The sequence below is a fragment of the Rhinoraja longicauda genome, chromosome 14, assembly GCF_053455715.1.
Source record: "Rhinoraja longicauda isolate Sanriku21f chromosome 14, sRhiLon1.1, whole genome shotgun sequence".
Taxonomy (NCBI): Eukaryota; Metazoa; Chordata; class Chondrichthyes; order Rajiformes; family Arhynchobatidae; genus Rhinoraja; species Rhinoraja longicauda.
The window spans coordinates 7,641,724-7,661,815 of NC_135966.1; the positions used below are offsets into that span (position 1 = coordinate 7,641,724).

At 43.2% G+C, this 20,092-nt stretch overlaps 1 protein-coding gene across 9 annotated transcripts in view; it reads left to right on the forward strand.

Moving 5' to 3' along the window:
- The first annotated feature begins 865 nt into the window (after window positions 1-865).
- The window catches only part of LOC144600025 (rap guanine nucleotide exchange factor 6-like), a 246,711-nt gene continuing 227,484 nt past the window's right edge, over window positions 866-20,092 (forward strand). For 4 of the 9 annotated variants that reach the window (XM_078411350.1, XM_078411354.1, XM_078411351.1 and 1 more), the window contains exon 1: window positions 868-1,494. In XM_078411350.1, the coding sequence (XP_078267476.1) occupies window positions 1,426-1,494 (69 nt within the window). In that variant the 5' untranslated portion in view covers window positions 868-1,425. Of the gene's footprint in view, window positions 1,495-20,092 lie in introns of all 9 variants that reach the window. The other 5 variants (XM_078411361.1, XM_078411360.1, XM_078411353.1 and 2 more) reach the window with 4 other exon arrangements.

A 20,092-nucleotide genomic window follows, 5' to 3' on the forward strand; every position in this document is an offset into this window, starting at 1 on the left:
GAATAAGAGGTAGACCATTCAGGACTGAGATGAGGGAAAAACCTTTTTCAGCCAGACAGTTGTGAATCTGTGGAATTCTCTGCCACAGAAGGGAGTGGAGGCCAATTCACTGGATGTTTTCAAGAGAGAGTTAGATTTAGCTCTTGGGGCTAAAGGAATCAAGGGATATATCACTGGCATTTACATTACAGGGGGGGGGGGGAAGCAGGACCGGGGTACTGATTTTAGATGATCTGCCATGATCATATTGAATGGCGGTGTGCGGGCTCGAAGGGCCGAATGGCCTACTCTCCTGCACCTATGTTTCTTGGGGGGGGTGTGTGTGTGTGTGTGTGTGTGTGTGTGCGCTTGCTTGCTTGGAGGAGCAAGGGAGGGAGGGGGGGGCACTTTGAATAAGAAAATAACTGTAGATGCTGGTACAAATCGATTTATTCACAAAATGCTGGAGTAACTCAGCAGGTCAGGCAGCATCTCGGGAGAAGTCTGAAGAAGGGTCTCGACCCGAAACGTCGCCCATTCCTTCTCTCCCGAGATGCTGCCTGACCTGCTGAGTTACTCCAGCATTTGTGAATAAGGCGCTTTTGAATGTTTGATTGACAGGGAGACCAGGTCCCGGGAGGAGCGAGCGCGCGCGCGGGCGGTGGAGGTGGCGGCGGCGGCGGCGGGGATGCTCGTGCTGGCGGGAGCGCGCGGTGGTGGAGCGCAGCGCGTGCTGGCGGGAGCGCGCGGAGGAGGTGCTGGCGGCGGCGGCGGCGGCGGGAGCGCGCGGAGGAGGTGGTGCTGGGGGGTGGAGCGCAGCGCAGCGCAGCGCGTGCTGGCTGGCTGGCGGGCGCCCGGGGGTTGAGCGGCCCGAGTGGAGCCGGAGTTTGACAGAGCGCGCGCGCGCGGGCGGGCGAGTGAGTGAGTGAGCGGGCGGCCTGCGCGCTGTGTGCTGTCCGGTCCGGTCCGGTCCGGCACCTCACGACTATGTAAACCGCCCTCGTCAAAAGGAGGAGAGGGTGACACCAACTTTTCCCAACGTTAGAAGGAGGGCAGAAACGAAGCAAGAGGGTTTAACCAAAAAAAAACCCCTCCTCCTCTCACTCTTAACCTCTGGTGATTTTATTATTTTTGTGAGCAGTGTCGTGTGTGCTGGCGGCGGCGGCGGCGGCGGCGGAGGAGGAGAGGGGGGACGACGGCGGACGTTAAACGACGATGTGTGGAAGCGAGGGGCCCGAGCCTGGACTGTGTCCCGGTCCCTCGCTCGGCTTGTGAGCTCTGACAGGAGGAAATCTGACACAAACTCCATCGCCCACACCACTCCCACCCAGTCTCCACACTCTCTCTCTCCACCCCCCCTCCTCTCCTCACCTTCTCTCCCCCCCCCCCACCTTCACTGGGAGCCCGAGTCCTGGACACTCGGCAAGCCAAGGGAGCCGGCGAATAATGTCTTCCTACGTGGACCTGCTCTTCAAACAAGTCCTCATGAAGAAACCGTCAGAGAGAAGCCAGCAGGTAATTTCTTGCTTTAAACAACTTTGGGAGCGAGATTCCTTACTTTCCGCAGCACGAGTTGGGCGCTTAAAGGGAATGTCTCTCCCTTCTCCCGGGCCTTTAATTTTTGAATGTGCCGACAGAATACCATCTGATGAGGGATGCAAATTGACCTTCGTGCAAGCAATGTTGTGCGAAGTGCTATTTGCAAAACGTAGTTGCACAACTCCACCGAAAAATAACCCTCTGAGTTTTGTTTGTCACCTTGAACAATCAGTATTTTGCAAAAATGCTGAATTGAGAAGTTCTGTGGTACAAAAACAAAAAAAAGTTGTGTAGAATTTATTAAACCTTGAAAACAATGCACCAGGTCTACATTAAATTGCGTAATCCATCCTTATTAATCCTTGCGTAATCTATGGTTACCTTATTTTACTTACAATATAACTCAGCAGCACAAATTTGTTTTCTTTTAAGTGGGTAAAGGTTATTTACATTTTTTGCTTTTGTTTTTATGTCTGCTGAATAAGTGTTGTAAACTGGTATTTTAATCTTCCCGTGTGAAATTTGTCCTTCAAGGGCTAAACTTTGAGGTTAATATAATATTGCGACTATAGTACTACCACAAGGTTGTCATTCGTTTCTCTCCTTTTCTATATTTGCTTAATGCAGTTTTCCCAGCAATCTAATTCAGTTGCAACAAATTTAAACTAATGATTCAGTACTATTATTACTGTACAGTTTTCTATTCTTGTATTCTAAATCAATGGTTGGGGTTGTAATGTAATGAAATTACATTGCAGTTCATAAGTGTCATCTTGATTCTATGCATTAAAGTACAGTATAATGAGATCTTGAACAGGAATAATGGACCAAAGGCTTCCTTCTATATTGCGTGGTTCACAAAACTGATCAACATCGTTCAAGTTTCTAATAGTAAGTGTGGTGTATATTATAATCAGCTATATTGATTAAACTATATCATCTTCAACATTTGTCAACTTTTCAATTTTATCTACTTAATTACAGTGTTCATCTTCCATAAGCTGCATCTAGCGTTCAAGATTAAATGCTTTTGGTGGGAACATTTTGTAATGATCATTTAAGATGTTGCACAAAAGGCACATTGCTTTAAAAAAGATTGTGCAGTTTTTGTAGTATATTAGTACCTGAAGAAAAAAAAAGTTGTTAAACTGTGTAATGTGCAAGCATGTTTTCTTCACATCACAAAATGAATTTTGAACGGTGTTCAACTGATGATTAGAAAATACAGTCAGAGGAAAGCGAAGCCAGAGGAAACTCTGGTTCAGGCCCACAGCGGTCCTGATGTGCGAATTGGTCGCGAGAGGCTAATCGAATCATCTAGTACCTGGTTCTCTCTGATGTTTCTTTATTGGAGGAAGGTTCAATTAGGAAGGTTCAAATCCAATATGTTTAATCCAGTAGATAGAACGGAATTATTAATACGTTGAGCTGTCATTATTAAAGAAGTATTCTATTGGTTAATTTATCATACATGAAACTTGCTTGGTAGCAAATTTCAGGGTTCCAGTGATGAAGGATTTCGGTTATAAACTGAGATTAGAGAACTGAGATTAAAGTCAAGAGTCAAGAATGTTTGATTGGCAATAGACACAAAATGCTGGTTTAACTCAGCGGGACAGGCGGCATCTCTGGAGAGAAGGAATGGGTGACGTTTCGGGTCGAGACCCTTCTTCAGACCTGACCCAAAATGTCGCCCATTCCTTCTCTCCAGAGGTGCTGCCTGTCCTGCTGAGTTAATCCTGCATTTTATGTACATCTTTGGTGTGAACCAGCATCTGCAAGTTCTATCTACACATGTTTAATTGGCATCTGCACCAGGATCAGAACAATGACATTCTTGCTCGCTGCAGCTTTGCAGCACAGTATACGCAACAACACAACAAATAAATGTACAAAGATTTATGTTGCCTGTCCATTCCCTCCACAGATGCTGCATGCCTGCTAAGTTACTTCAGCACTTGGTGTTTTACTTACTATTCCAGCATCTGCAGTTCCTTGTGTCAGCAATAAATTATTAATTATTCTAGGCAAACCTGACTATGATAGTGCATGTCAAAGTGCATGGTACAATTTTTATTGTGGATAAAGCCCATAGTAGGTCAGTGACGTGGTAGGGTTGTGGTTGAGCTAAAAAGGTAGAGGGTAGATGGAAGAGTTGAAATAAAATCAAGGTCAAAACACATTTAAATAAAGTAAATAGTGTTCCCATTATGTTCTAATTATTACAAGAATTGGTAAAAGCCGAGAACATAAAAGTATGGTTAAAGAAACAAGTGTACTTGTGAAGGGGGAAAAAACTTATTCACTCCAAGTAGTCATATAGTCATAATATGTAATTTCCTGCCTGGCAGGTTAGTGGAATCTAAATCAGTTAGTGTGTTCAGTGGGAAATTAGATAGGCACAGAACTGCGGCAAAACTGAGAAAATTGGATTGTCCTGATTGTTCTCCTTGGAGTTGGCAGGGATTAATTTGAATAATGTCTTCCAGTGCTATTCAAATACTTTGATCCTAACTGTTGAGTAATCTAGTTTCCTGTATCTTGACCATTAGAGTAGCAATTCAGTTTTTATAAGGTTTGTATTTTTGTTTTAAAAATTGTTGGCTTTTTGATATTGAGCAATTTATGAGAGAATTTAATTGAATGTGATCGGTAAATTATTTTAAAATTCTTTGAGTTGAAATATTTAGAATAGTGAACGTACCATTTGTAGGTTATAGGTTCAATTTCCTTATATTGGCTGCATTCTTAATCTAGCTTTGGGAAGTGCTGAGTAAGGCACAAATCAAGCTACGCGATGGACCTACTGCTGGAAGTTTTCAGAATTAATTTTTGGTTAAGTTTAGTTTGTTTTTTTAATTTTAAAGTTAAAATTAAGAGTCAGTCTTGAGTCAAAGCAACTGGAAGAAGCCCACACAGTCACAGGGAGACCATGCACACTCCACACAGACAGCACTCAAGGTCAGGATTGAACTAGGTCTCTAGTCATCTGACACAGTGGTTCTACTAGTGGGCTAACCATATATAAAAAAAGGATTATTTTAGGATTGCTTTAAAAAGGGTGTTTGATTGGCAGTGTGAACTCAGTGAGCCAAAGGACCTGTTTCTTTGATTCAGTCAAGAGATCCATCAACTGTTGGTCTCCAAGAAAAACATAATGACAAATTTTCCAAGGTTAGGGAATTGCATTCTTATATAATTTCCACATCGGCCATTACAACACACAGAATATGAGCTTTTGCTGGCGAAGCAAAGTAGGCGCATCAAGAATTGCATGGAAGCGTTATGATTAGGTTGAATATTCGAAGTAAAGAAAATAGGCAGAGAGCATGTATCATTTACTGGTTGTGATCTAAATTCTTTCGATGATTATTTGATTTTAATGGACATACTTTAACCAGTGTTGTAAAATAATCATTCAGCTTCACCAGGTATGCCATATCCTTAGCAAAAGGCTGTTTGATCAGCTGAATTTTTAAGGTGTCCATTCACTTTGTCAATCATTACAAGTTCTAGTAAATGCACAACAGCAAATTCTTTGTCTTGCTGTTAGATAGCTAACTGATGTGTGTAATTTCCCATTCTGAAATTCCTGAGACAGCTATGGAAGATGGGGTTTATGCAATGTTTGTGGCCACTTAACCATCATGGGATGAAACCATCTTGTCCAGGAAATTTGTCATTCCTTAGATATTATTTTCTCTACGGTTGTTTCTGTTTAATTTTGGTGAGGAACAGTGCTGTATTTCTTAGTCAGGATAAATTTGGAGGGATACTTGCGAGTCCAGGTGGGGCACAGTGAGAGAAGGGGGGGGGGAGAAAGAAAAAGAGGAGGTAGAGTAGGGGGAGGGGTTGGTAGTTACCTAGAATGGAAGAATTTGATGTTCATACTGTTGGGATGTGAACTTCCCAAGCGGAATATGAGGTTTTGTTCCTCCAGTTTGCGTGTGGCCTCACTCTGGCAATGGAGTGCCCAACCTGTTTCTCCTCTCCCAGCTACATTCCTTCCCCAAGTTTCACAATTTGCAATTCTTCAATCCTTTTGTCTCATATCTTCTGTCTTTGGTCTTTGTCCAGCCACGTGGCTATCAAAAAACAACTATATCCATCTATTACTTACCAGGCTTTGTCCAGCCCCTCCTCTCTTCCAGCCACCTTCTCCCCATCTCCCACACCCAATCGGTCTGAAGGGTTTCAACACGTGACCTCCAGAGATTTCCAAGAGATGCTGTGCGACCCGTTGAGTTACTCCAGCACTTTGTGTCTTTTTTTAGTTATGAAAATTTGAACCGACTGGATTGTTTTCTTTGGAACCCCAGAGGTTGAGGGGAAACCTAATAGAGGTGTGTAAAATTGAGCGGCAGAGACAGGGTAGGTATTCGGAACCTTTCCGCCTCCCTCCCCCCCCCCCCCCCCAAGGAGGAAATATCAAAGGCTAGAGTGCATAGGTTTAAGATAAGAGGGGCACAATTTAAAGGAGAAGCACAAGACAAGTGGGTGCCCAGAAGGCTTGGATGTGGAGGCAGATGCAATAGTGGTGTTTAACATGCTTTTAGATGGGTGTACGGATACGCAGGAAATGGTGGGATTTGGATCATGTACAGGCCGATGAGATTAGTTTATCTTGACATCATGTTTGGCACATATGTTATGGGCATAAAGACCTGTTCCTGTATCTATAAGCTAGAATGCAATTTTGAGCATCTGATGATTTTTATTTCATTGCAGTAAATTTGCCTGGTTTATGTCTCGTCAATTCAAGCCAGCCTTGCTCAGATCGAGAACTCTAGAGTTCTTCATTTTTCCATTCTAAGTGCTCTGACCTGTTGAATCTTTTGATTAAAATACATATTCATACATTGTTAAACTTAATTAAATCTCTCATTACTATTTTTTTGTATTGTTTCCCATCTTATTGGTTCCAGAGAATGCATTGAACGCATTCAATTCATGTTGTATGTTTCTGCTTTGAGCTGGCTAAAAAAAAATTAAATCCCTCTCCATATTCCTGTCTCCATCCTAAAATCATTTTAGATGTGATGATACCTTATTGTGACATTTCTGCATCTCACAGCAGCTATAACCAACTCCCAAGAGTCTTAAATGATTTTCTATTTAATTTAACTAATAAAGTCATCTCGTTAACTTTTTGCTTCTGTTATATTCTCTTTTATCTTTGTCCAAGGATGAAATTATTTATGTAAAGCTGTCCGTCTTACATTACTATTTTCATACAACTCCTGAAGGTTCTGTAACCTCGCATATTTACTTCCCAGTCTTAGTTAACTAGCCGTGATATCTTCAGTAATGATGACTGTCATACCCTTCAAGTTGAATTTGTTTCAGAAATTTAGCCTCGCCTTTTTCCCCTTAGTCAGAGATCTTTCAAATGAGATGTTAAGCAACGATTGTCATCTCTGTGCAATGGTTGTAAGAAAATCCATGATATTACTTTGTGTAGTTAACCAATTAAAATTTTCTGTACTTATCTCTTTAAAGAAAAAAATTGATTTATCTAATTAAAGAATACCTTGCTGCATGCAAATTTGCTGGCATCTTTCCTACTGTGTCTCTGAAACTATACTTCAAAAATTACGTTATTATCTGTGAAGTACATTGGGAAGTTTAGAGATAGTGAAAAGCACTGAAGTCGTATCTAATGCATGAAAAAAGGATGATAATTGTGAATGTTGGAAGGCAATCATCCCAGCCAAATGTTATTGTTTCCAGAGTTCCTCAGGACACTTTACTGGAACAAATCATCTTAAGTTGTTTCAATGATCTTCCTTCCTCAATAGACAATAGACAATAGGTGCAGGAGGAGGCCTTTCGGCCCTTCGAGCCAGCACCGCCATTCAATGTGATCATGGCTGATCATTCTTAATCAGTACCCCGTTCCTGCCTTCTCCCCATACCCCCTGACTCCGCTATCCTTAAGAGCTCTATCCAGCTCTCTCTTGAATGCATTCAAGAGAGTTGGCCTCCACTGCCTTCTGAGGCAGAGAATTCCACAGATTCACAACTCTCTGACTGAAAAAGTTTTTCCTCATCTCAGTTCTACCCCTTATTCTTAAACTGTGGCCCCTTGTTCTGGACTCCCCCAACATTGGGAACATGTTTCCTGCCTCTAACGTGTCCAACCCCTTAATAATCTTATACGTTTCGATAAGATCTCCTCTCATCCTTCTAAATTCCAGTGTATACAAGCCTAGTCGCTCCAGTCTTTCAACGTACGAAAGTCCTGCCATTCCGGGAATTAACCTAGTAAACCTACGCTGCACGCCCTCAATAGCAAGAATATCCTTCCTCAAATTTGGAGACCAAAACTGCACACAGTATTCCAGGTGCGGTCTCACTAGCGCCCTGTACAATTGCAGAAGGATCTCTTTTCTCCTATACTCAACTCCTCTTGTTATGAAGGCCAACATTCCATTGGCTTTCTTCACTGCCTGCTGTACCTGAATGCTTCCTTTCAGTGACTGATGCACTAGGACACCCAGATCTCGTTGTGCATCCCCTGTTCCTAACTTGACACCATTCAGATAATACTCTGCCTTCCTATTCTTACCACCAAAGTGGAAACCTCACACTTATCCACATTAAACTGCATCTGCCATGCATCCGCCCACTCACACAACCTGTCCAAGTCACCCTGCAACCTCATAGCATCTTCCTCACAGTTCACACTACCACCCAGCTTTGTATCATCTGCAAATTTGCTAATGGTACTTTTAATCCCTTCATCCAAGTCATTAATGTATATTGTAAATAGCTGCGGTCCCAGCACCGAGCCTTGCGGTACCCCACTAGTTACTGCCTGCCATTCTGAAAGGGACCCATTTATCCCCACTCTTTGCTTCCTGTCTGTCAACCAATTTTCTATCCATGTCAGTACCCTACCTCCAATACCATGTGCTCTAATTTTGCCCACTAATCTCCTATGTGGAACCTTGTCAAAGGCTTTCTGAAAGTCAAGGTACACCACATCCACAGGCACTCCCCTGTCAATTTTCCTGGTTACATCCTCAAAGAATTCCAGAAGATTAGTCAAGCATGATTTCCCCTTCGTAAATCCATGCTGACTGGTATCATGCAACCTCTCCCTCGCGTTCATCAATCTACTGACAAATACCTGGCTTAATTTTGATGGTTTTGCAAAATAGTTGTGACTGAATTTGATAAGTTTGCTCTTGGCATAAACCTATGTGCATGATGTGACCATGGGAGAATGGCCAATTCATTAAAGAACCAAAAAATAAGCATTAAGTAAAATGTATTCAACTGTTGGCAATTTGTAGTTGATGGCATTCTGGATGGCATTCATTGATGACTTTGCATCAGAGGGATATTTGTATAGAAATCTGTTTCTGAACTGTTAAAGCTGTAAAAAATCTTCCAAGTTGCTGTATTACATTTGTGACAAGATAGAATTCTGTCAATGATTGCCGAAAAGTAGCAATAAGTAAACATTTGGATCAAATTCTTAAGTTAGTTTGTCTACTAGAAGGTGAGATGTAGTCAGGATATGTAATCTCAAAGATTGGCAGCCAGTCTGGCAATGATACTCTAGAAACGTAGAATCGTGAGTCTGAAGAAGGGTCTCGACCCGAAACGTCACCCATTCCTTCTCCCCTGAAATGCTGCCTGACCCGCTGAGTTACTCCAGCTACCTTAGAAACGTAGGAAATACGTGCAGGAGTCGGCCCTTCGAGTCAGCACCGCCATTCAATATGATTATGGCTGATCATCCAAAATCAGTACCCTGTTCCTGCTTTTTCCCCAAATCCCTTGATTTCGTTAGTCCTAAGAGCTAAATCTAACTCTCTCGAAAACATCCAGTGAATTGGCCTCCACTGCCTTCTGTGGCACAGAATTCCACAGATTCACAACGCTCTGGATGAAAAGGTTTTTCCTCATCTCAATCCTAATTTCTTCAGTCCTCAGTTCCTAAGTCCTCAGTCTTACTCTACTTTCAGTGTAGAATGTGAACATTTTTGCAGTTATTTCTCGGTCATCTATGAAGATAATTCTCCTCTCGTGTTAAGCAGAAATATTGACAGACAACCAAACGAAATAAGACTTCTTTCGAAATTGGAATTTCAGGCATTGAATTTGTGTTTTTCTTAAACTGGTTAATAGATTTGTAATAGAATTGTTGTTACCTGTCCCTGCTGTTGATGGATAGTACTCATTGGCATTGAAGTGGAATTGCGGTTTAACTGGGATCCCATACTTATTGTTCTGTTTGCACTGTATCATTGGAGATGTGTAGGAAAGAACTGCAGATGCTGGTTTAAATCGAAGGTAGACAAAATGCTGGAGTAACTCGGCGTCACCCATTCTAGACCTGACCCGAAACGTCACTCATTCCTCCCCTCCAGAGATGTTGCTTGTCCTGCTGAATTACTCCAGCATTTTGTGTCTACCATGTCAGTGGAGATCATCGTTATAAAGTTGATCTTGTAAAGTGTAGTTTGTAGATTTACAAAATCTCAGGTGGATCTCTTAAGTCATTGGTAGCTGTTTCTTATTAGCTCTCCCTATTTTGTTCTTTTGCTTCTCTCTACCCCTCTCACCCTTCCTAAAACTGATTCAGTCGGCTGAGTTACTCCAGCACTTTGTGTCGTTTCAGTTTAAAACTAGGCGCCGATGCAGTGGTCTGCACCAGCGAGCCCTTCTTCACTAGTTCACACGGCTGTTGTTGCGGCTCACATTGTAGGTCCTGACAGGATGTGTTTTCTTCAGGCCGCTGCCAATGACAAGTCGTGCTCGGTCACCGTGGGGCTCTCTCGCCTGCTGTCGCTTCCAAGGTGGAGTATGTCGGCGACTCCCGTAGAGAAGTAGGAGGCAGCGGCAGTGGGAGGATATGGAGGAGGAGGGGTATGGTGAGAACCTGACTGGACATGGCAATGGGAGAAGCAGGTGGCGGTGGCCAAATGTGGCGTGGGCAAAGCCACCGCTGACAGCACAAAACCGCAGCATGTGAGAGGGGAGGGAGCCCCACGGTGCGAAAGTCCAGGTCTACAACGTGAGCCGCAACAACAATTGTGACCTTGCGGTGGGTGCACTTTCTGAGTCGGGAGTGGGGTTGGAAGCCGGGGCTCTAAATAGCCGGGTAGACAGTGGGAGCTGGGGATGGGTCAGCAGGTCATTCTATTCACATTCAGTTTACATTTTATATTTGTTTTATTTGTTTTTGGCACTCCATTGTGCTTTAGAGACACGGGAGGGGTATTTTTAGCGGTATTGTCGTTCCATTTTCACTTGACCTCTGGTCCGGATAAACAGATAATCAAGAAAGGCTCGGGAAACGAGGGTGACGGAAATCAGTGTTTACCCTGGTCCAATTTTTTTATTGCTAATTTTTTAAGTATGACTATTACGCCACTTATCACAAAAAATAAGAAGACATCTTATGAATCTTGCTCTATTATATAATCTTCTGTGTCATTAACAATTTTCAAAGTTTATATCCTGTTTCGGTGTTGATTTTTGGAAGGGGTTAAGGCCTGAAAAGCCACTGATGCCACTTGAATGAGCTACTATTCACATTGATCCTCAATAAATTGTTGAGTAATTACAATACAATTACAATATCTTTTATTGTCATTGTACAAGTACAACAAGATTGAGAATGTCACTTCCATATCGATGCTATCAAATATATAAATAAATCATGGCGAGAATGAAAACAACAAAAGGAAAGAAAAAATAAAGGGGGAACAAGGTAAAGTGCAAAAAAAGGTTCATGCAGGGGTCAGTTGTACCAGATGACCCAGGGGGCAGAGACAGATCATGGCGGGCTCTCAGCAGGACCGATTCAACTATAGCTCTAGGGATAAAGCTGTTTCTTAGTCTGAAGGTGCGGGCATAGAAGGCTTTGTAACGTCTGCCAGGTGGAAGTAGTTCAAACAGACGGTGGCATGGGTGTGTGGAGTCTTTGTAGATGCTAGTGGCTTTCCTGAGGCAGCGTGTGTTGTAGGTGTCCTCCAGGGCTGGTAGCTGTGTCCCAATTATCCTCTGCGCTCTGCAGACGACCCGCTGAAGAGCTTTCCTGTCCGCTACCATGCAGCTGAGATACCACACATGGATGCCGTATGTCAGTATGCTCTCTGTAGTGCAGCGGTAGAAGGTCATCAGTAGCTGTTGGAGCAGACCAACCTTTTTTAGCGTTCTCAGGAAAAACAGCCACTGCTGTGCTTTTTTGACTAGTGCAGCGGTATTGGTGGACCATGTGAGGTCCTCTGAAATGTGTGTGCCCAGAAACCTGAAGCTGGACATTCTTACCACTTTGTCCCTGTTGATGAGGACTGGAGCGTATTCCTCATTCTGTGTCCTTCTAAAGTTGATAATTATCTCCTTGATTTTTGATGTGTTTAGGGACAGGTTGTTCTCTGAGCACCAGCTTGCCAGGTTCTGCACCTCCGCTCTGTAGGCTGATTCATCGCCGTTGGAGATCAGCCCGATCACCGTTGTGTTATCCGCAAATTTGACGATGGTGCTGGTGGCGAATGCAGGGACACAGTCATGTGTGAAGAGGGAATAGAGTATGGGGCTCAGTACACAACCTTGCAGTGTGCCGGTACTCAGGGTGGTGGTGGAGGACAGGTGGAGGCCCATTTTCACTGCCTAAGGGTGTTCCGTCAGGAAATTCAGGATCCAGTTGCATATAGGCGAGCTGAGGCCTAGCTGGTGGAATTTGGAGGTGAGCTTGGTGGGGATAACTGTGTTGAAGGCAGAGCTATAGTCTATAAATAGCATCCTCACGTATGTGCCCTGTCTCTCCAGGTGAGTCAGGACAGTATGAAGAGCCAGACAGATGGCGTCCTCTGTGGATCTATTTGCTCTGTATGCGAACTGATGTGGGTCTAGTGAGGCAGGGATGGTGGCTTTGATGTGGGAGAGGACCAACCTTTCAAAGCACTTCATAATTATTGGTGTGAGGGCAACCGGACGATAGTCGTTCAGATTGCTGATGTTTGCTTTTTTTGACACTGGCACTATGGTGGCTGACTTCAGGCACTTCGGAACCGAAGCCAGAGATAGAGACAGATTGAAGATATTTGTGAATACCTCAGCAAGCTGGTCAGCACAGTCCTTAAGTACCCGTCCTGGGACTCCGTCCGGGCCTGCAACCTTGCGTGGATTAATCCTCTGCAGCGCGCGCTGTACACCATGTGTGCTCAGTGTGAGCACCTGATCGTCCTCTGAGGCCGGAATTTTACAACTCATGTTGTTATTGCCGGTTTCAAGTGAGCAAAGAAGGTGTTGAGCTCGTTGGCCAGCGTGACTTCACTGTAACTAATAAACGTTCATTACAATATATGTAGGGAGGGACTGCGGATGATGGTTTAAACCGAAAATAGACACAAAGCTGGAGTAAATCAGCGGGTCAGGCAGCATCTCTGGAGAAAAGGAATAGGTGACGTTTCGGGTCGAGACCAGGGCCTCCCCCACCCTAGCTTTTATACTACTTTCACTGTCGTCCGGTGAGTTTCATTGTCTGTATAACTTGTTATCACCTTGCCCACAACTAACAATGGACCATTGTGGCCTCCACCTTTCCTTGATCATAGTTACTTTTTTGCACATCTTTTATTCATTTGTTCTATATCTCTCTATATCACTGTCTATATCTCTCGTTTCCTTTTACCCTGTCTCTCAGTCTGAAGAAGAGTCTCCACCCAAAATGTCACCTGTTACTTTTCTCCAGAGAAAAGTAGATACAAATGTATTTTACTGTCAGTCATTATTGGTAGTTTTGTTAGCTTTAATTGATAACTGCTCTTGTGCCATTCCATTCTGTGGAATGTTCTTTTAGTAAATGATTATAGAAAAATCCTTCAATTGACCTTAAGTTGTATCATGTTCTGAATGAACCCAGCATTTGCTTGTGGTGTAAATGAATCGGAGGCATTAATATCATTTTGTGGTAAGACTGATAGAATAATGAAAGTACTTATACTATTTTCATGGATACTTAAAGCAAAACTTATGTCACCACCTGATATTTTAATGGGAGATACAGTTAATAAGCTGAAACTACTGACTCTGTACAGATCAGTGAAGATTGAGTAGTACTGCATTGAGCTCCTAATGGTGCATCTAAAATTGAATTTTTTAGAGTAACTTTCAGCTGTACTGAGACAAAAGATTAAGCTTGGATATGAGATAGCTGTGCAAAACTGACAACCCATTTTTTGCACTCCTGGTGCTGACTGGTTGCAGCATTAATTGCTTCTTGGGGTAGTGCGGTTGAAGTAGCTTAATTGATGGGTGTGGACATGGCCCTATAGTAATGGAGGGCTGGATTGTTTTGGTAATGTTTCCCATTGATGCACCATGGTTCTTTTTGTAAGATGCATGTTATTCACGCAATTTAATGTGAGATCTCAATGTGTCTAGCTTTACATTTGCACTCATACCTATTTGCTTCCATGTTCACTCATGCGACTTGTTTGCCATCTCTCGCCAACCTGTGATGCAGAGAATGCTTTTCGAGCATAAGATGTATTTGCTGCATCTTTCCAAGATAATTGAAAATGTTATCGGCAGCTTTTTAGGTAGCCTGCAAGGCAATTAAAGCTATGCCAAAATATTCAGATCTGAATTGCTGTTGCTCTCTGTATCATTCTGTTTATTATACCTGAAGAAAATATGCCGTAACATCTTCAGGTTATTATTTTTCAGTTATCATAAACTTGACCTAGCTGAATCCTGTTAATTTCTGACTTCATCTTGAGAATTTATGGCAAAGAAGATGGAAAGATGTATGAAAACTTGGTTGGCAGTCTGCTAAGATTTTTGAATTGGGCCACTGCTTTATCCCTTTGAAATTTATTTCAAAGCAAGCACATTTTCTGAAACCGTTATGTAAGTAGACTCTATGTAGGTATGTGTTCACCCAGGAGTCCATGTTACCAGCAATTAGGTGTCGCTTGTCAGTATTTTCATTTGTGCAATATATGAAACATTTTTTCTATTGGTTGTAAAGAAATTATGATGGAAATATGTTTGCCTTAACTGAAGTGACATGAAAAAGTTTTGGAATGAGATGCATGTAAATTGACTTTTAATGATGAACAATGGCTGTTCTGGAAAATATATGGATGTAACCAGGACATGCACTTAATGTGACAGTCCATTATTGTAGATTTATATATGTGCAACCACATTTCTTTGGCAGGGGACAATACTTACCAACGCAGGGTTTATTTGTGATCTTCTGCTTCATGCTTCAAACCAATATGGTATAGTGTATAATGCTTGTTTTTGTGTATCTACGACTGCTTCATAGTCGGGTATGTATCCTGTACAACCAAGAAGACAGTATTGGATTTAGTCAAGAAGAGGATGAGATGGCAATCCAAAATTAATTAAAGTTTGGAATTAACGTATTGAGTTAGGCCCTTGTCAATTCTTTGAAGTTAAAACATTTAATTTTTCACTTTTATAAAACACTCATTTCACTTTCAATTAATATTTTAATTGACACGCATGCTGTTTGCATTCATGTTTGTTTGAACGCCACCACGATCAAACATTGGGTTGATGCTTGTTTTTCTGTCTAATTCTGTTTCATATTATGTGACTAATACCTTGTAGGAAATTGCTCTCTCCAGTCAGCTATTATTTTTGGTATACTGTGGGCACATTTCATTAACAGGAAGGGAAAAAAAAAAGAGAGGACAAAAAAGGCATTCACCTAATATTAATATGTATGACTCCATCCTGTCCACAATTAAATACCAATTATTGTAAATCTCACTCACATGCTTCACGTTTCCGACCTGCTTCAATCTTGGATCATTCTGGACACTACTACTCTACCTGCTGCTTTATTTGTTGTAGGGCAAGACCAAATTAGTTATTCTCTGAAGAAGAGTCCTGATCTAAAACGCGAGTCTGAAGAATGGTCCCAACCCAAAACATAATCAATCCTTGCCCACCAGAAATGTTGCCTGACGCGCTGAGTTACTCCATCACTTTCTGTGTATTTCTATTCCCTTTGTTCTATTGATCCCTCCCCACATTTTCTGCTACTGAAAACTAACCTGTATTCTGTCTTTCCAAAGATGCTCCCTCACCTATTGAGTGTTACAGCATTTTTGTTTATTGCCAGCTTGATTTGTACTCTTTCAAGCATTCACTGATAAAGAGTCAAATAGTGAGCCTTATCTTGTTGATCCATAGCATTATAAACAATACACATATGATTACTTTGCACAAATTACATTTGATCAAATAAAGGTAATGCAAGGTGTTTAAGTAGTTAGGGACTTCTCATTATTTCATGTGAGAACATTTTTTTCTATTATACACAGAAATATGCCTTAACCTTCTGGACCAGCCTACCATGCAGATCTTGTCAAAAGTTCATGTAAACCTAATCCATGGCTTGGCCTTCATCAATTTTATTAATTACATACTCATAAAATTCAATCATCCGTGAGATATGATCCCTGCTGCACAAAACTATATCACTTTACTTGCCAAAGGGCTGAATTTTCATAGAAAGTTATTTTTGTTTGAAACTTATTTTAACAGAATTGCTATTTTAAACATACCATATAACCATATAACCATATAACAATTACAGCACGGAAACAGGCCCATTTGGCCCTACCAGTCCACGCCGACCACTTTCTCTGATATCACAACACTGTTAAATGAAGGGCTGTGACTTAGCTGCTGCAAGGATATGGCTGTGTTGCTCTTTTTCAACTGGCATGAACATGAGATCACTTGTCATAAATTTTCTTGGATTCTGTGTTAACTGATTACGTTAAAATTTTTATTCCACATTGGAATCCTACAGAGTTCCTGTAACATGTGGTCAAGGAAGAGCAAGATTTGTTGTTGTCCATGCTTCTGATTACCACTCTTGGAATTTTGAGGAGTGAGTGGGCTCAGAGGTTGACAAAATTAGTATTAGCTCTGACAGTTATGTGTTGGCTTGTTCAAGTTCATTAGTTTAAGGAAAATCCAGTCGTTATGTATTGAACATAACCAATGTTAGCTTTTCAAATGGAGACACAATGATACAGCATCCTAATGCAGGGTTTCATAGTCATGGAGTAATACAGTGTAGAAACAGGCCCTTCGGCCCATCTTGCCCACACCGGCCAACATGTCCCAGCTATACTAGTCCCACCCGCCTGCATTTGGTCTACATCGGGCTGATAGAACAAAGGATTCCGGTAAGAGCAAGGGTGGTGGGCTCTGTATCTACATTAACAATGACTGGTGCACCAACCAGTGCAATAGAGAGCTACTGTTCCCCAGACCTGGAGTACCTACTGCTTAAATGTAGGCCGTTTTATCTGCCTCGGGAGTGATCATCATCATGGCCGCATACATTCCCCCACAGGCTAATGTTAACCTAGCGCTAGCACAGCTGCACTCGGCCATCAGCAAGCAGCAGGATGCCCACCCCGACGGTGCCTTCATTGTTGCCGGGGACTTTAATCAGGTCGACCTACGAGCTGCGCTCCGCAAATTCCACCAGCATGTGCAGTGCCCTACCAGGAGCTCAAACACGCTGGATAAAGTGTATACCAACGTAAAGGACGCCTACAGAGCTCTCCCGTGCCCACCTCTGGGACAATTCGATCACCTCTCACTGTTTCTACTGCCCGCATACAAATCCGTCATCCGCAAGACCAAACCCACAATTAAGAGAGTCAAAATATGGCCCGAGGACGCCACCCTACAACTCCAGGACTGCTTTGATCGCACCGACTGGGACCTGTTTGCACAACAGGCGACCTGCGGTTCAGAGGTAGACTTGGAGGAGTACACATCCACTGTGCTCTCCTACATCAACTGCTGTGTGGAGAATGTCACGGAGGATAAGGAAACAAAGATGTACCCAAACCGGAAACCATGGATGAATAAGGAGGTACAGAATCTGTTGAGGGCACGCAACAATGCCTTTAAATCTGGTGACACTTCAGCAGACAGGGTTGCCAGGTCAAACCAGAACAAAAGTATAAAAAGGGCCAAAGACACCCTCAGGCAACGGGTGGAAGACCCTTCAAAACCACGGACACCAGAAGCATGTGGCAGGGTGTCAGGGACATCACTGGCTACAAGAGCAGCCCTGCCTGCCCCCACAGCGATGTCACACTAACCAACGAGCTTAACACCTTCTTTGCCCGCTTCGAAACTGGCAACACCACCATGAGGGGAAGAACCCCAGCCAAGGCGGAGGGACAGGTCTTAACATTAAGCACACGGGATGTACAACACGCTCTGCGAAGGGTCAACCCACGCAAGGCTGCAGGCCCGGATGGAGTTCAAGGAAGGGTACTTAAGGACTGTGCTGAACAGCTGGCTGAGGTATTCACCAGGATCTTTAACCTGTCGTTATCTCTGGCTACGGTCCCCAAGTGCCTGAAGTCGGCTACCATAGTGCCGGTGCCAAAAAAAGCTAAAATCACCAACCTGAACGACTACCGTCCTGTTGCCCTAACCCCTATAATCATGAAGTTCTTTGAAAGGCTGGTCCTCTCACACATCAAATCCAGCATCCCTGCCTCACTGGACTCTCATCAATTTGCATACAGGGCAAACAGATCCACAGAGGACACCATCTCTCTGGCTCTTCACACTGTCCTGACTCACTTGGAGAGACAGGGCACGTACGTGAGGATGCTATTCATTGACTATAACTCTGCCTTCAACACGGTCATCCTCACCAAACTCCACCAGCTAGGCCTCAGCTCATCGTTATGCGACTGGATCCTGGACTTCTTGATGGAGCGACCGTAGGCAGTGAGAATGGGCCCGCATCTGTCCTCCACTATCACCCTGAGTATCGGCAAACCACAGGGCTGTGTTTTGAGCCCCATGCTCTACTCCCTATTCACACACGACTGTGTTCCTGCATTCGACACCAACACCATTGTCAAGTTTGCAGACGACACAACGGTGATCGGGCTGATCACCAACGGTGATGAAACAAACTACAGAGCGGAGGTGCAGAACCTGGTGGACTGGTGCTCAGTTAACAACCTGTCCCTAAACACCTCCCAGACCAAGGAGCTCATCATTAACTTCTGTAGATCACACAATGGGGAATACGCTCCGATCTTTATCAATGGGGACAGTGTGGAGAGAGTGTCCAGCTTCAAGTTTCTGGGTACTCGCATTTCGGAGGATCTCACATGGTCCACTAACACCGCTGCGCTGGTCAAGAAGGCGCATCAGCGACTGTTCTACCTGAGAACACTGAAAAAGTCTGGTCTGCCCCAACAGCTGCTGACGACCTTCTACCACTGCACCATAGAGAGCATCCTAACGCATGGCATCCCGGTGTGGTACCTCAGCTGCACGGAGGCAGAGAGGAGAGCTCTTCAGCGGGTAGTCCATGGAGTGCAGAAGACTATCGGAACACAGCTACCAGCCTTGGAGGACATCTACAACACACGATGCCTCAGAAAAGCCACCAGCATTCACAAAGACTCTTCACACCCCTGCAATAGTCTGTTCGAAATTCTACCATCGGGCAGACGCTACAAGGCCTTCTACGCCCGCACCTCCAGACTCAGGAACAGCTTCATCCCCAGGGCCATAGCTGCTATGAACCGGTCCTGCTGAGCCGGATGATCACATCGCACAGTGAACCGGCACAGACCTACTTGAACTTTATACTGTCTTAAAACTGTTCCTAATTTTGTTTCACTGGGTTGTATAAATTTATACTGATTAGCGAATTAATTTATTGCATCGTATGGAAGGCGCATTCCCAATCTCGTTGTACCCCTGCACAATGACAATAAAGATATATTGTATTGTATTGTATCCCTCCAACCTGTCCTATCTATGTACTTGTCTAACTGTTTCTTAAACATTGGGATAGTCCCAGCCACAACTACCTCCTCTAGCAGCTTGTTCCATACACCCACCAACCTTTGTGTGAAAAAGTTAGCCCTCGGATTCCAATTAAATATTTTCTCCTTCATCTTAAACCTATCTGCTCTGGTCCTCTCTTTACCTACTCTGGGCAAGAGACTCTGTGCATCCACCTGATCTATTCCTCTTATGATTTTATCTATATAAGATCACCCCTCATCCTCCTGCACTCCAGGGAATAGAGTCCCAGCCTATTCAACCTCTCCCTATAGCTCAGACCCTCTAAAGCTGGCAACATCCTCGTAAATCATCTCTGTACCCGTTCCAGCTTGACGACATCTTTCCTTTAAAATGATGCCCAGAACTGAACACAATTTTCAGGTCCAAGTTTCGACCTGAAACTTGGACCCTTTTCCATCCACAGATGATACTGGGCCTGCTAAGTTCCTCCAGCAGATTGGTTGTTACTTAGTTTTATTAATTTGTTAAATTAACTGAATTTAGAATTATAACTTCTTCAGCTTCCATGATAGGGATTGGATCTCATGCCGCTAGATTATTGGTCCAAGTTTCTGTATTACTAGCGCAGTAATTTAAACACTATGCTACTGTGTGCTCTATGATACAAATTTCTATCAGCAATTGAGGTGTCTACAGATTTGTGGAACTGCAGAACAAATTTGGATAAATGCTGAAATGTATCTTCTGCTTAAAAAAA